The 16,721-nt window shown below is 35.0% G+C and overlaps 1 protein-coding gene and 1 non-coding gene across 2 annotated transcripts in view; one reads left to right on the top strand and one right to left on the bottom strand.

Annotated features, from left to right (window-relative positions):
* DACH2 (dachshund family transcription factor 2) overlaps window positions 1-16,721 on the top strand; it is an 845,266-nt gene that overhangs the window by 681,072 nt on the left and 147,473 nt on the right. Inside the window, exons 7-8 of the mRNA XM_081792609.1 lie at window positions 1,772-1,907; window positions 4,441-4,515. Of these exons, the coding sequence (XP_081648735.1) occupies window positions 1,772-1,907; window positions 4,441-4,515 (211 nt within the window). The remainder of the gene's footprint in view (window positions 1-1,771; window positions 1,908-4,440; window positions 4,516-16,721) is intronic.
* LOC145714815 (U4 spliceosomal RNA) lies at window positions 13,551-13,684 on the bottom strand. The gene has a single exon (XR_014137006.1). It is a non-coding gene; the product is annotated as a U4 spliceosomal RNA (small nuclear RNA).

Raw genomic sequence — 16,721 nt, 5'->3', positions numbered from 1 at the left:
TTGATGACTATATTAGTGTTTCATTGCTGCAGTAACAAAATATGACAAATTTTGTGGCTTAAAACAATGCAAATTAATTTTCTTGTAGTTCTATAGGTCAGATATCTAACATGGATATCACTAAGCTAAAATCAAGGAGTTGGCAGGGCTGCATTTCTTTCTGTAGCTTCCAGGGAAGAATCTGTTTCCTTGACTTTTCCAACTTCTAGAATGCACCCACATTTCTTGGCTCATGGTTCCTTTCATCCATCTTCAAAGCCAGAAATGTTGCATCTCTCTGATTATTCTCCCATAATATCTCCCTTTGACCTTCCTTTTATGCCTCCAAGTGTGATTTATCTCAAGATTCTCAGTCACGTCTGAAAAATCCATTTACCATATGAGGTAATATATTCACAGGTCTTGGTCATTAGGTTGTGGAGGGGATATTTAGGGGGCCATTATTCTGCCTGCCACAATGAAAGACACTGCAAAATGTTAACTTCTACTAATGAAATAATAAGCTTTAACTCTCATGCTATTTACTTTTGTATTTAAACAAACAGCAGTTTTATCTAGAGAATTTATAAATTTAAGCCTCTCAGGCAAAATCAATGTGAAAATGTATAAGCACATATTTGACAAATTAATTTTTAACATTATTATGATTTGAATACTGATGTTATAATTACAGATAATTAGAACAATTAAGAAATTTATTAAGGATGAATTAAATATTTTATAGAACAAACATTCTCTGTCCCAGCATGTCTATTACCCAGTCACATTTATTGCATAAATGCATAAAATAGCAATTTGGTTATTTTAGTGATCAAATTAAATGAATGATTGTCAGATTTATTCATCAAGTTGGGATGTATAAACATAATGAATAACTTCAGAGATTTATAGCAATATTCATAATCACAAAAGTCTTGAGGACTATTAACAGTTACTGAAGAGCTATGTAAAATAAATATTTTATTTTTATTCAAATTCATTCAACACTATAAATGTCTAAACAATACTAAGCAATTGATATTCATAGGTCTTAGTTTTAGTTTGCAAAACCATCATTGTGTAGTGTGATTACCAAACCATTTTGCTGGGAGAATTCAAAATAAATTTCTAAGGTCTGATAGAGGAGGTGTATACCGTTTCTGTAATTTTTATTTGTGCAGAAAGACTCAACGTGTACCAGATGCCACTATTTGTGATTTTTATTCCTAGGTTTTCAAGTGTTTACCTTAGGGACATCTTAGAGAGTGAGATCACCCTCCATGCTTGGTATATACTTTATATAAATATAAACGTTTACAATAATAATAATCTTCACTGCACACCTATGTTCATAATATAGAATGTATTTCTTTTTTTCATTATTACATATTTTATTCTGACATACCATTATATTAATAAAATCATCATTAAAATGCCAATCTTGGCTATTACATAAATGATACAGTGAATAGGTTTATAGGGAAATATCAAGGTAAAATTTTAATGTATTTCTTAAGAAAGGAAATGGAAATTAACTTTTCTTAAACCTCTAACATATATCAGCATCGTGCTTATTGCTTTCACCCTCTCTTATTAAATTCTCATAATACCTCATTAATTTTGCAAGAAAAAATATGTATTTGTCTAAAATTACATGTTAAATACCAGGTATCATGAACATGCCTGCTTTTGGGATAAGGGAGAGGTCAACATTTCAAATGTCATGGACTCAACCAACATGAAAAACTTGGTGCACAGATGATATTTCCTTTTGTGTCTCCTTTTGTGTCAGGAACGGATCCCAGAGAGTCCTTCTCCTGTTCCCTCTCTGGAAGATAATCATTGTCCTGGGAGTCAAATTTCCTCCCACCCCAGCAGCAGTGTGTCCAGTTCTCCTTCTCAGATGGATCACCATTCAGAGAGGATGGGTAAGTATCTTGCCCAAAACAAGGAATTTAAAGAAATTCTTTCAGGAAATTTGTCATTAGTCAATAGAAAGTGGAGAAAGAAGCTGGGGAGCTGATGCCTTCTTAAAAAATGGCTTTTTGAAGTGGACTTTTTTTTATTGCTGAAGCAATATGAACAACAAAATGAAACTTATGGTGTTATAAGTTTCTTCTCAGAAAAGGCCTTTATTTACTGTGTCACTGGATTCCAGGGGAACAATATGATGGGATTTTTGTAGAGTATATGCTAGTTCAGTATGTTGGTATATAACAGTTTATGTGATACAATATACTTGCTACATTCACAGAATCCTTTGAATAATGAAAGATAAAATATATTTTAAACAGTTGATCATTTAGAATGATTAAAAAGTGAATCAATATATAATTTGCTACAATCTCAATAATTTAGATCACAAGTATTTAACATGCCTTTCCCTTTATTTTTTTATCATCTCACAAGTCTTACACCAGAGATACTATTCCAGAAATACTATAGTGTTATTGTCAGTGATGTGGCATATGGGAGACTTGAGTATAGCCATAGTTCCAGCGGTGACTAGCTATGAGAATGTAACTTGGGTATGTAACTTAACCATTATGAATTTCTTTACCCAATATATAGAAATAATTACTTCCTTGCCTAAGGCACTGGATTTTTGTGAGATCAAATGAAATAATATGTAGAAAAACACTTCAGAAACTTAAAGTGCTAAGGGAATGTGAGGGACAAGCACTATTTTTCTCTGTGTGGCTGTACCTTGATTGTTTATCATCCCTTGCTGTCTGATTTTACTCAGGTATACAGATGTTACCATATTGTAACAAATTCTCCTTTAGTATATAATAATTATGAACCAATTGAGTTAGGTAAAATATTTGTTAATCTTATATACCTACACAATCCAATTTCCTAAATATCCATTTCATTTAGGAAAAATTATTTCTGCTTTTCTTTTAGCCTTACACTATATGGATGTTCATTATGTAAACTCTAAATTTTTACACATGGTAATAGTGATTGCTTTAAGCCTCTTCAAAATAATGTTTTGGTGGGGGGTGAGGGGGAGAAGAGTAATTTGAGGGATTAGTGGAGGTGTTAGTTTCCAAATTTGTGTTAGGGAAGGATGAATATGATTTCTCCCTTGTGGAAATTCATGCAAGTCTCACTTAGCCTGTCAATATTACACATTGTTTGTGGCTCATAGTATGCCCAATGAATCTCAAATCAGGCTCCCCATTATAATTGCAAATTCTGTGAGCATTTACAAATCTGGATGATCAGACTACATGCTCAGAGTCTGATTTACCTAGTCTGGAATAAAGCATGGCAGCAGCATTTTGTTTTTATTTTCAGTATCTCTTCATCAGATTCTAATATGCAGCCAGAGTTATGAACCACTGAGCTAGAACTTGCAGCTAAGGAAGTAAATTTAATTCCTGGAAGAGGTGACAGATCTTCTAGCTTTACTTTGTCACAGCTTTTGGGCACAGACCACCTGATTATTACAACATTGTGCAACTCATTCAAGGGAGACTGAGCAAGGCAAACAGATATAGCCAGAAGACCATTGATGAATCAATAAACCAAAACACACATTATTCTGTCAGGATAATCTTTGTGTTGATGAGAGGTGGGAGAGAAAGAAAAGAGAGATTATTGAGTGCTGTCTAAAAGCAAAGCACATAGGGAAATATATTTTGTGATAGATACATTGTAAGAGAATGATATCTTACACTTAGAAGTAAAATCAAATATTTTCAAATCAATGTAGTATTCTTAAAAATATATTAACCACGTAAAACATTTCTTATTGCACTGGCAGTAATTAGGCTATCTAAGCACATTCCCAGTTGTACAGACATGATAGTGAGATTGTCTCTAAATGAATACAAATATTTGATGATTTTTCATTTATAGTGACCATATTTTATTTATAGAACATTATGATATTTTAATAAAATATAACAAAAATGAATTAAATGATCAAGTATAAAAATTGGCATGTATTTCTCTTTCAATAGAAATATTTTGTGAAGGAGCATTTATAATAATTACCAGAAAGTTAGACTTCACCTTTTAATTTTGCTGTATATATTTGCAAAAACTTTATAAGGCGAGTTAAATGCATAATTATTTTAAACTCACGAAATTAAGTGATAAATTCTTTCCAGAAATACTTTGGGAAATATATTATTAATTATGCAGGTAAATAGCTAATTTACATATGTATTTTAAAAGAGGAAATATTTAAAATGATTTAGAGAAAATATGTGGGCAATTATATATGTGCCATATATTAATTCCACTTTAAAAATTCAAATGATTACAGCAGCTTATCAATTTTTAAATTATATAATCATCAGACCAAATTTCTCCACTGTTTCAGAAGTAGAAGTGTATACAATTCATGTTACTACTTATTGGAGTAAAATACCTATTTATCTAATACTTTTCTGCCTTTCTTTTGGGTACTTTGCAAAAATATTACTCAGTTATATCTTTTATTTATAGTCATGATGCCCAACAATAGAGAAGAACTTATTGTTGATCAGGATAATGGACCAACCATCAAAAGGGATAATAAAGGTAAAATAATTTTTGCTTATGTGGTTGACATATAAATATTAGATAGTAACTGAATTAACATCCCAGTACTGTATATTGCATCCATATTTCCTAAACAAAATAGATTTATACTGTCTTTGGATAAATTACTATAGTAGTAAAAAAAAATATGTTTACCAGAGACTTGTTTATTTGATGTTCTAAATTACATGTCAGCCTAAAGTTTTTCTGTGCCTGTGGTTGGAAATTTTACTTTAAGCCCTTTTATTATGCCTGATCAGAGACATCTGACTCTCTTTTTATTACATATTCACTTTGTTATCCATGTTTAAATAACTCACCATTTGATAGTTATGTTTGAAAAACTGAGTTGCTGCCATGGAGAAGAAATATTCCCCTCAACTATGAAAAGAGGTTTTTAAAATATATGCTAATTTGGGCATTTCAAATGAAAGCTTAACAAGTTACTCCAGCAAAGTATTTATCTGGAATGCAGATAGATATGATGCCAATCTAGCTTTTGATCCACTGAGATACATGTATATCTCCATAGTATCCACTTTTTTCTTTTTCTTTTTTTTAATATGAAATTTATTGTCAAATTGGTTTCCATACAGCACTCAGTACTCATCCCAACAGGTGCTCTCCTCAATACCTATCACACACCTTCCCTTCCCTCCAAGCCCCCATCAACCCTCAGTTTATTCTGTTTTTAAGAGTCTCTTATGGTTTGCACCCTTCCCTATCTGTAATTTTTTTCGCCCTTCCCCTCCCCCATGGTCTTATGTTAAGTTTCTTAACATCCACATGAGAGTTAAAACATATGGTATCTGTCTTTCTCTGTATGACTTATTTCACTTAACATAACACTCTCCAGTTCCATCCACGTTGCTACAAAGGGCCATATTTCATTCTTTCTCATTGCCACGTAGTACTCCATTTGTGTATATGAACCACAATTTCTTTATCTATTCATCACTTAATGGACATTTAGGCTCTTTCCATCATTTGGCTATTGTTGAAAGTGCTGCTATAAACATTGGAGTACATGTGCCCCTATGCAACAGCACTCCTGTATCCCATGGGTAAATTCCTAGCAGTGCTGTTGCTGGGTCATAGGGGAGATCTCTTTTTAATTTGGGGAGGAACCTCCACACTGTTTTCCAGAGTGGCTGCACCAGTTTGCATACCCACCAACAGTGCAAGAGGGTTCCCATTTCTCCACATCCTCTCCAGCATCTATAGTCTCCTGAATTGTTCATTTTAGCCACTCTGACTGGCGTGAGGTGGTATCTCAGTGTGGTTTGATTTGTATTTCTCTGATGAGGAGTGACGTTGAGCTTCTTTTCACGTGCCTGTTGGCCATCTGGATGTCTTCTTTAGAAAACTTTCCATTCATTCTTCTGCCCATCTCTTCACTGGATTACTTGTTTTGGGGTGTGGAGTTTGGTGAGTTCTTTATAGATTTTGGATACTAGCCTTTTGTCCAATATGTCATTTACAAATATCTTTTCCCACTCCCATGCCTTTTAGTTTTGTTGATTGTTTCCTTTGCAGTACAGAAGCTTTCTATCTTGATGAGGTCCCAATAGTTCATTTTTGCTTTTAATTCCCTTGCCTTTGGAGATGTGTTGAGTAAGAAATTGCTGCGGCTGAGGTCAGAGAGGATTTTTTTCCTGCTTTCTTCTCTAGGGCTTTGATAGTTTCCTGTCTCACATTCAGGTCCTTTATCCATTTTGAGTTTATTTTTGTGAATGGTGTAAGAAAGTGGTCTAGTTTCATCCTTTTGCATGTTGCTGTCCAGTTCTCCCAGTACCATTTGTGAAAGAGACTGTCTTTTTTCCATTGGATGTTCTTTCCTGCTTTGTCAAAGATTAGTTGGCCATACGTTTTTGGGTCTAGTTCTGGGGTTTCTATTCTATTCCATTGGTCTATGTGTCTGTTTTTGTGACAATACCATGCTGTCTTGATGATTACAGCTGTGTAGTAGAAGCTAAAGTCTCGGATTTTGATGCCTCCTGCTGTGGTATTCTTCTTCAATATTACTTTAGCTAGTTGGGGTTTTTTGTGGTTCGATACAACTTTAGGATTGCTTGTTCTAGCTTCTAAAAGACTGCTGGTGCAACTTTTACTGGGATTGCATTTGATTGTATTGATTTCCTTGGGTAGTATTAACATTTTAACAATATTTATTCTTCCAATCCATGAGCACAGAGTGTTTTTCTATTTCTTTGTATCTTCTTCAATTTCATTCATAAGTTTTCTATAGTTTTCAGCACGCAGATCTTTTACATCTTTGGTCAGGTTTATTTCTAGGTATTTTATGATTCTTGGTGCAATTGTGAAAGAGATCAGTTTCTTTATTTGTCTTTCTGTTGCTTCATTGTTAGTGTATAAGAATGCAACTGATTTCTGTACATTGATTTTGTATCCTGCGACTTTGCTGAATTCATGTATTAGTTCTAGCAGACTTTTGGTGGAGTCTATCGGGTTTTCCGTATATAATATTATGTCATCTTCAAAAAGTGAAAGCTTGATTTCATCATTACTAGTTTTGATGCCTTTGATTTCCTTTTGTTGTCTGATTGCTGATACTAGCACTTCCAACACTCTGTTAAACAACAGCGGTGAGAGTGGACATCCCTGTCGTGTTCCTGATCTCAGGGAAAAAGCTCTCAGTTTTTCCCCATTGAGGATGATGTTAGCTGTGGTCTCCTCATAAATGGCTTTGATGATGTTTAACTATCTTCCTTCCATCCCGACTTTCTCGAGGGTTTTTATTAAGAAAGGGTGCTGAATTTTGTCAAATGCCTTTTCTGCATCAATTGACAGGATCATATGGTTCTTATCTTTTCTTTTATTAATGTGATGTATCACGTTGCTTGATTTGTGAATGTTGAACCATCTCTGCAGCCCAGGAATGAATCCCACTTGATCATGGTGAATAATTCTTTTTATATGCTGTTGAATTCTATTCGCTAGTATCTTGTTGAGAATTTTTGCATCCATATTCATCAGGCATATTGGCCTGTAGTTCTCTTTTTTGGATGCGTCTCTGTCTAGTTTAGGAAGTAAAGTAATGCTGGCTTCATAGAATGAGTCTGGAAGTTTTCCTTCCCTTTCTATATTTTGGAGCAGCTTGAGAAGGATAGGTATTATCTCTGCTTTAAATGTCTGGTAGAATTCCCCTGGGAAGCCATCTGGTCCTGGACTCTTTTTTGTTGGGAGATGTTTGAAAACTGATTCGATTTCTTCGCTGGTTATGGGTCTGTTCAAGTTTTCTATTTCTTCATGTTTGAGTTTTGGAAGTGTGTGGGTGCTTAGGAATTTGTCCATTTCTTCCAGGTTGTCCAATTTGTTGGCATATAATTTTTCATAGTACTCCCTGATAATTGCTTGTATCTCTGAGGGATTGGTTGTAATAATTCCATTTTCATTCATGATTTTATCTATTTGGGTCATCTCCCTTTTCTTTTTGAGAAGCCTGGCTAGAAGTTTGTCAATTTTGTTTATTTTTTCAAAAAACCAACTCTCGGTTTCATTGATCTGCTCTACAGTTTTTTAAGATTCTATACTGTTTATTTCTGCTCTGATGTTTATTATTTCTCTTCTTCTGCTGGGTTTGGGGTGTCTTTGCTGTTCTGCTTCTATTTATTTAGGTATGCTCTATTTGGGATGTTATTAGGTGTTTGTATTTGGGATTTGTATGTATTAGGTGTTTGTATTTGGGATTTTTCTTGTTTCTGAGATAGGCCTGGATTCCAATGTATTTTCCTCTCAGGACTGCCTTCACTGCATCCTAAAGCATTTGGATTGTTGTATTTTCACCTTCATTTGTTTCCATATATTTTTAAATTTCTTCTCTAATTGCCTGGTTGACACGTTCATTCTTTAGTAGGGTGTTCTTTAACCTCCATGCTTCTGGAGGTTTTCCAGACTTTTTCCTGTGGTTGATTTCAAGCTTCATAGCACTGTGGTCTGAAAGTATGCCGGGTATGATCTCAATTCTTTTGTACTTATGAAGGGTTATTTTGTGACCCAGTATGTGATCTATCTTGGAGAACGTTCCATGTGCACTCGAGAAGAAAGTATATTCTGTTGCTTTGGGATGCAGAGTTCTAAATATATCTGTCAAGTTCATCTGATCCATTGTATCATTCAGGGCCCTTGTTTCTTTATCGAGTCTGTGTCTAGATGATCTATCCATTGGTGTAAGTGGAGTATTAAGATCCCCTGCAATTACCACATTCTTATCAATAAGGTTGCTTATTTTTGTGATTAATTGTTGTATATATTTGGGGGCTCTCGTATTTGGTGCATAAACATTTATAATTGTTAGCTCTTCCTGATGGATAGACTCTGCAATGATTATATAATGCCCTTCTTCATCTCTTGTTACAACCTTTAATTTGAAGTCTAGTTTGTCTGATATAAGTATGGCTATTCCAGATTTCCTCTGACTTCCAGTAGCATGCTAGATATTTCTCCATCCCCTCACTTGTAATCTGAAGGTGTCCTCAGGTCTAAAATGAGTCTCTTGTAGACATAAAATAGATGGGTCTTGATTTTTTACCCATTCTGATACCCTATGTGTTTGGTTGTAGCATTTGGTTCATTTACATTCAGTGTTATTATAGAAAGACATGGGTTTAGAGTCATTGTGAAGTCTGTAGGTTTCATGCTTCAAGTGATGTCTCTGGCATTTTGTGGTCCTTGCAACATTTCACTCACAGAGTCCCCCTTAGGATCTCTTGTAGGGCTGGTTTAGTGGTGATGAATTCCTTCAGTTTTTGTTTGTTTGGGAAGACCTTTATCTCTCCTATTCTAAATGACAGACTTGCTGGCTACATATTCTCAACAGATTCTTGGCTACGTGTTTTTTTCTGTTCATCACATTGAAGATTTCATGCCATTCCTTTCTGTCCTGCCAAGTTTCACTATATATGTCTGCTACTACCCTTATGTATCTACCTTTGTATATTAGGGTCCATTTTTCCTAGCTGCCTTTAGAATTCTCTCTTTATCCTTGTATTTTGCCAGTTTCCCTATGATATGTTGTGCAGATCTATTCAAGTTATGTCTGAAAGGAGTTCTCTGTGTGTCTTGGATTTCAATGCCTTTTTCCTTCCCCAGATCAGCGAAGTTCTCAGCTCTGATTTGTTCAAGTACACACCTTCAGCCCCTTTCTCTGTCTCTTCATCTTCTGGAAATCCTATGATACGGATGTTGTTCCATTTGATTGCAGCACTTAGTTCTCTAATTCTCCACTCATACTCCTGGATTTTTTTATCTTTTTGTCAGCTTCCTCTTTTTCCATAATTTTATCTTCTATTCACCTATTCCTTCCTCTGCCTCTTCAATCCATGCTATGGTGCCTCCAGTTTATTTTGCACCTCATTTATAACATTTTTTTCGCTTCTCGTGACTATTTCTTAGTCCCTTGATCTCTGTAGCAATAGATTCTCTTCTGTCCTCTATGCTTTTTTCAAGACCAGCGATTAATTTTATGACTATTATTCTAAATTCTTGTTATATTGCTTAAATCGGTTTTGATCAATTTGTTAGCTGTCGCTACTTCCTGGAGTTTCTTTTGAGGAGATTTATTCCATTTCATCATTTTGGGTAGTCCTTCTGGTGGCTCCAAACTGTAGGGCACTACCCTGTGCTGTCTGGAGTAACTTGTGTTGGTGGGCAGGGCCACAGTCAGACGCAATGTCTGCCCCCAACCCACTGCTTGGGCCACAGTCAGACTGGTGTGTACCTTATCTTCCCCTCTCCCAGGGGCAGGACTCACTGTGGAGTGGTGTGGCCCTTGTCCACAGCTGCTTGCACACTGTCAGGCTTGTGGTGCTGCTTCCATGGGATCTGGTTAAGAGAGTATTAGGTTGGATCCACAAAGTGCACAGGGGTGGGACGGGCAGGCTTAGCTTTGCTGTCAGTGGCCCCCTGCAGGAGGGACCCTGAAGCACCTGGAGGGAGGCAGGCCTGTTTGAGGGATGGATCCACAGAAGCACAGCATTGAGCATTTGCAGGGTGCAAACAAGTTCAGTGATGGGAAATGGTTCCCTTTGGAATTTTGGCTGGGGAATGAGAGAGAGAAATGGTGCTTTCCTGCACCTTGTTCCCCCACTGAGCTCTGTCCTTCCAGGTCTCAACCACTCTCCCTCACAGTGTCCTCTTGCCCTCCCTAATCTTTGAGAGCAGAGCAGTTGTCTTTTAGAATTCCAGATGTTATGTCCTGCTGACTGTCAGAATTCATGGAGTCGGGCCCCTCTGCTTTTGCAAGCCAGACTTCGGGGGATTTGCCTTGTCAGGTGGACTGCTCCTCCACCACTCCAGGCCCCTCCCGCCATTCCTCGTAGCATGCACCACCTCTCTGCCCTTCCTACCTTCTTCCCTGGGCCTCTTCTCTGCATTTGGCTCTGGAGAGTCCATTCTGCTGGTATTGTGGCAGTTTTCTGGGTTATTTATTCTGATGAGGGTGGAATCTATGTGATCAGCAGAATGAGGTGAGCCCAGCGGTCTCCTATGCTGCTATCTTCTGAATCCTCAATCACTTGCTACTGGGCTTTAGATGCCTGAGTTGAAGTTGTTACAATTCTGTGTGATGTCAACAGTGCTCAGGGGCCTGACTCTGACCAGGTAAGGCCTGTTGGGTTTGGGGAGGAGATAGTTGTGGTGGAACACATAGAACAGTTTTTTCATAGGATATGAGGTTAATGAAGATTGGGAGAGTAAAAATTTCAAAGGTATGCTATCTTGATATGAAAATTGAGTAAGCATTGGAAGACTCAAAGGTAAAAGAAAAAGAAAACATATTGGCATAGGTTTTAGGCTATACATTGTGGCTATCATCATGAGTTAAACAGTAACAGTAAGCTAAAGACCTTAAACCAACAGGTAACTTATCAGATCATCAAATGGTCTCTTTGTACTTCAATATAGGATGTATTTTTTCTAACTCTACTAAAGATACTCAATATATAGAAAAAAGATTCCATGAGCTGAAGAGTTAATGGAGAAATTTATCTTTCTTCTCTAGACTGAACTTGCTTCCTAATTATATAGATGGGCGCTTTAGTTAGAATTTGGAATGAAATTTTAATTTCATTGATCCATGGTTGGTTTCCTTGCCACATGTTTAGTCATTTCTTATCCAAACGCTGAAAGGCTATACCCCCAGGACTCCAAGATGTAAATGATTGATTTCCAAATACTTGTCAGAATGGAAGAAGTCAGTTTCAGTATATTTAAAAACCCAAACTCTTACATAAGTAATGAAATTCTAGTTAAAGATGAAGTCTCATTCTTAACCCAGTAACAATTTGTTCTTCTTTACCCCTATTCATGACTATTTGAAGGACAGTGTGGTAGCAAAGTAACTTTTCTAGGAAAATCTGAAGCTGTATAAGATATATATGATTCTATTGGAACTGCAATCCCCATAAGTGAAAATGGCATTTAGGACTGGCCTGTGTGCTGCAGTGCTCGAGTACACACTACTGTGTCTTTTGAAAAATCAGCTGGAGCGGTAGTACAGATATACAGTAACTGATTTTCATAAAATACACAGTGGTATATACTGGTGTTTCTGAATGGAAGTTTTACTCATTTCAATCAAATGGGTTTGTCACACATTCTGATGAGGACATTAATAGAAAGGAGTGGCATATTAAACTGCACCCAGGTTATGGTGGAAAGCTCTCTTTTAATTGAGATTTTCAATGTCAAATTTACCAGTTATATATGTGATATTAAGATAAAATATATTTTCTTCAATATATTTGAGTTAATAAAAGGAAATGAAGTTAAAGTAGAAGATTTAACATTTATAGAATATGACAAGTAAGCGGTTTATACAGCTATGGCAGACATATGTTTTCATATCTGTTTTGAGTAATATCATCATGATTTAAAAATGATTTATAGCTATGGAAATTATAAAATTCCAGCTTTGCTATTATGTCGAAATTTCAGAAAAATGAAAAGAATACCATTAGAGTAAACTTCATGTAGCCTACCTCTTTCTGTGCTTTGTAAAATTGGGTGACAATGTAATACATATCTCACTAATTTGCATTTCTCCTTGAATTTTCACATGCAGACATTTCCAACTCTGTATGATCTGGGCTTTCCTGGCAGTGGTGTCCATTTATACTGTGTCCAAAATAACTTACCAAAATTGGTACTTTGGTTTTGACTCAAACATTTTGACTAAACTGACTGATCAGACAAGTGAAGCCTTTGATTTTATTTTTCCATAGATTTGTCAAACAAATTGAGCAAATCAGTTGCATGTTATAATATTATGTTGTGTGATTTTTAACAGTCAGTTCTGAGATTCCTTTAACAGTCAGTTCCGAGCAGTTGTGACTATTCACTGTAGTTAACCCATGTGGAAGCAAAGGCACACAACAAGATCCTCTGCCCATGACAGCCACTGGTCTCCCAAACCACTAGCAGGAATAGAGGTTTTCATATTTTGTATTTCATATTTAATGTATTTATTGAAAACTTTACATGTGCAAGAATCACTGGTGATCAAAACTGGAATTCTATAGAAACAGTGGGACAATAAATTTATCATCTTGCCCAAGACTTGAGTCCACTGAAACATTACATTTTAAATCAGTGCACAGGCTATAGATGAAAAGCTAATAATTTTAACTTCCTTTGATCATCAGAACCTAAAGTATATCTCATCTAGAATATCACATTTTTTTATGAAAATGGAATAATTTCAGTTTAGAGGAGGATTGGGGCTATATATTGACACTCTAATAATGTAAATATTCTCTATTCAATCAAATGCTTTTCTCTCTTTATTCCTGAGAGAATGTTAGATACTGAATGAAAACTTTCAGACCAAGTGATACTATTTAGGTGTTTGGAAATTATTGTTGATTTTGGTTAAAATGAAAAATATATCTTCTGAGTATTATATTATTTTGAATGAGAGGCAAATGTATTGTGCCAAGTAAAATTCAAAACTCATTACAAATAAACTTTATGATGAAGCTAAAGTACGTAAAGGAAAGTGAAATATATAGTTTTATTCATTTTATGCTGTTCAGTGATTCTAAATATAAATGAGAGGGAAAAGGGACATATCTCACTGGAAATTTTCTTTTAGCAATAATCATGCTTTGGACAAACCTCATTGGCTATGATGCTGCCACTGTGCAAAGCTTGGAAATCTTCTTTGAATTACTTCATTTATTTTTTTTTAATTTAGAAACAATTGTCAATTGACAGTAAGAAGCAAAAAGAATACAGAAAAATCTTATGTTTCTTTCAGCCAGTTTCTCCCAATGGCAATGTCTTTTACAACATGAGTATAATATGAAAGTCATAAAATTTACATTGATATAACCAAAGACCTTATTCAAATTTCACCAGTTTTACACACACTCTTTGGTGTGTATGTGTATGTCTTTCTGTGGAATTTTATCACATGTATAGATTTGTATAACCACCCACACAAATCTGTACATGTTCCATCACCACAGGGTTTTCTTCTGCTGTACCCTTATCATCTACCCCACCCCCATGATCCCTAGCTTCTGAGAACCACTAAGCTGTTTTCCATCTCTATAATTCCATCATGATAAGAATGTTCTAAAAATGGAATCATAGAATATGTGACTTTTTGAGATTACCTTTTATTTCACTCATCTTAATTCCGTTAATATTTATCCAAATTTTTTCATGTGTCAATAGTTTTTCCTTTTTGTTGCTGAGTGGTTGTGTAACCATTAATGTATTGTAGGACATCTTGTTTCAGTTTTTGCATATGATTAATAAAGCTACTATGTACATTTGTGTACATGTTTTTATGATTACATAAAAGTTATATTAAAGCTTTTATTTCTCTGGGACAAATGTCCTAAAGTGCAATTTCTGAGTCGTATGGTAAGTTTGTGTATAGTTTACAACAAACTGCCAAATTGTCTCTCAGAGTGGCTGGACTATTTTTATATTCCCATAAGCAAGATATGAGTGGTCCGAGTTTTCCACATGCTTGCCAGAATTTTGTGCTGTCTTTTGTTTTTAATTAGCTTTTCTCATAGGTGTGTCTAATGATATCATTGTGATTTTAATTTGCATTCTCTAATGGCTAGTGATATTGAAACTTTGTCTGTATATCCTCTTTGTAGAAATGTTTCTTCATGTCTTAATCCTTATTTTCTAATTGTTTTCCTTGTTTTCATATTGTTGAATTTTGAGAGTTCTTTATATATTCTAGATTCAAGTCCTTTGTCAAATATGTGGTTTGCAAATATTTCTCCCATTCTGTTACTTGTTTCTATATTCTCTTAGCAAGGTCTTACACACAGCAAAATCTTTTAATTTTGATGAAGTTCAATCTGCCATGTTTTTTTTTTTTTTCTAACATGGTGCTTTTAGTATCAAGTCTGCAATCTCTTTGTCTAGCCTCAGGTCCTGAAGATTTCTCCTGTGTTTTCTTCTATACGTTTTATAGTTATACCTTTTACATTTATGATCATGATCTCAGATCGATACTTTTGTTTCTCTGCTCCAGCACCATTTGGTGAAAAGGCTATTTTCCTGTATTGATATTTTTTTGCACTTTTGTCAAAAATCAGAAATCTGCACTTGCCTAGGGTTATTTCTGGGTTCTTTATTCAGTTTTATTTATCTATGTATCTATCTTTCTGCCAATACCATGAACTTAACTATTAAATCTCCATAATAAGATTTAATATCAAAATAATTCCTCCTATTTTATTCTTCAAAATTGTTATGGATCTTCTAAAGCCTGTGCCTTTCTAATATATTTTACAAAAGCTACTTTAATTCCATAAAAATCCTTGCTGGAATTTGGTAAGAATTGCATTAAACCTACTGAGTAATTTGAGGGAAATTTGACATTTTCGCTATTTTGACTTTTTCAATCCATCAACACAGTACATCGTTCTATTTATTTTCATTTTATTTGATGTCTTTCATCAGCAAATTTAGCTTTTGGCATATAAGTCCTATACAAGATTTGTTAAACTTATGCATACGTATTTCATTATTTTTACAATTATAAATGGTTTTGGATTTTCAAATTCAGTTTTCACACTACCTCTTTCTTAGTATATAGAAATACTGTTGATTTTTATATGTTGATCTTGTATCAACATATACATACATACATACATAGCCCCACTCATTACCTCAAAAACATTTTTGGTTTGTTTTAATCCTGGGAATTTTCTGCATAGACAATCAGGCCATGTTATCTGAAGATAAAAACAGTTTTATTTCTAACTTTTTTATTTGTATGATTTTTATCTCCTTTTTTTTACCTTTTGATGGCCAAGATTTTCAGTACTACATTGAATATTAGTGGTGGAAGTGGGCATCTTTGACTTGTTCCTGATTTTCTTAAATGTGTATGTATATATTTTTTAGAGAGAGAGGGAGAGAGAGAGAGAGAGAGAGAGAGAGAACGTGCATGAGTAGGGGAAGGACAGAGAGAAGGAAACAGAATTCCAAGCACTGGGACAGTGCAGGGCCAGACGTGGAGCTGGATCCCATGAAACATGAGATCATGACCTGAGCCAAAATCCAGAATAAGATGCTTAACTGACTGAGCCACCCAGGCACCCCAGACTTGTTCCTCATTTTAATAGGAAAGCATTCAGTTTATCAACATTATGTTTGATGTTCTTTGTAGACTTCTTTGTAGATACTCTTTATCAAGTTGAGGTAATTTATCTTTATGGTCACTTGTTGAGAGGTTTTTTTTTTTTCATGAATGGGTGTTGGATTTTGTCAAATACATCTTCTACATATACTTTTGTGATTATATGATTTTTCATTTTTAGCCTGTTGATATGGTGAAATACATTGGGTGATTTTCCAATGTAAAAACAATCTTACATACCTGGAATAAATCACACTTGATCATAGTGCCTAATTCTTTTTATATATTGTTGGATTTGGTTTGCTAATTTTGTTAGGAATTTTTCATCTATGCTCAGGAGGTATTGGCCTGCAGTCTGGGTTTTGTAATGACTTCATATTTAGTATCAGAGTAACATTTGTTTCATAAAAAAATTGAGAAGTGTTTCCCTTTCTTTTATTTTCTGGAAGAAATTATGTAGAGTTGGTGTTAATTCTTCTTAAAATTCTTTGTAGAGTTTCCCAATGAAGTAATCTGTGTGCTGTTATTTCATTTGGGGGGGGGTAAGTTCTGAGTTTAATTCCTTTAATAG

The sequence above is a fragment of the Panthera onca genome, chromosome X, assembly GCF_046562875.1.
Source record: "Panthera onca isolate mPanOnc1 chromosome X, mPanOnc1 haplotype 2, whole genome shotgun sequence".
Lineage (NCBI taxonomy): Eukaryota > Metazoa > Chordata > Mammalia > Carnivora > Felidae > Panthera > Panthera onca.
Note: the sequence above shows the minus strand (reverse complement) of the source record. Positions and strands in the feature narration are given on the sequence as shown.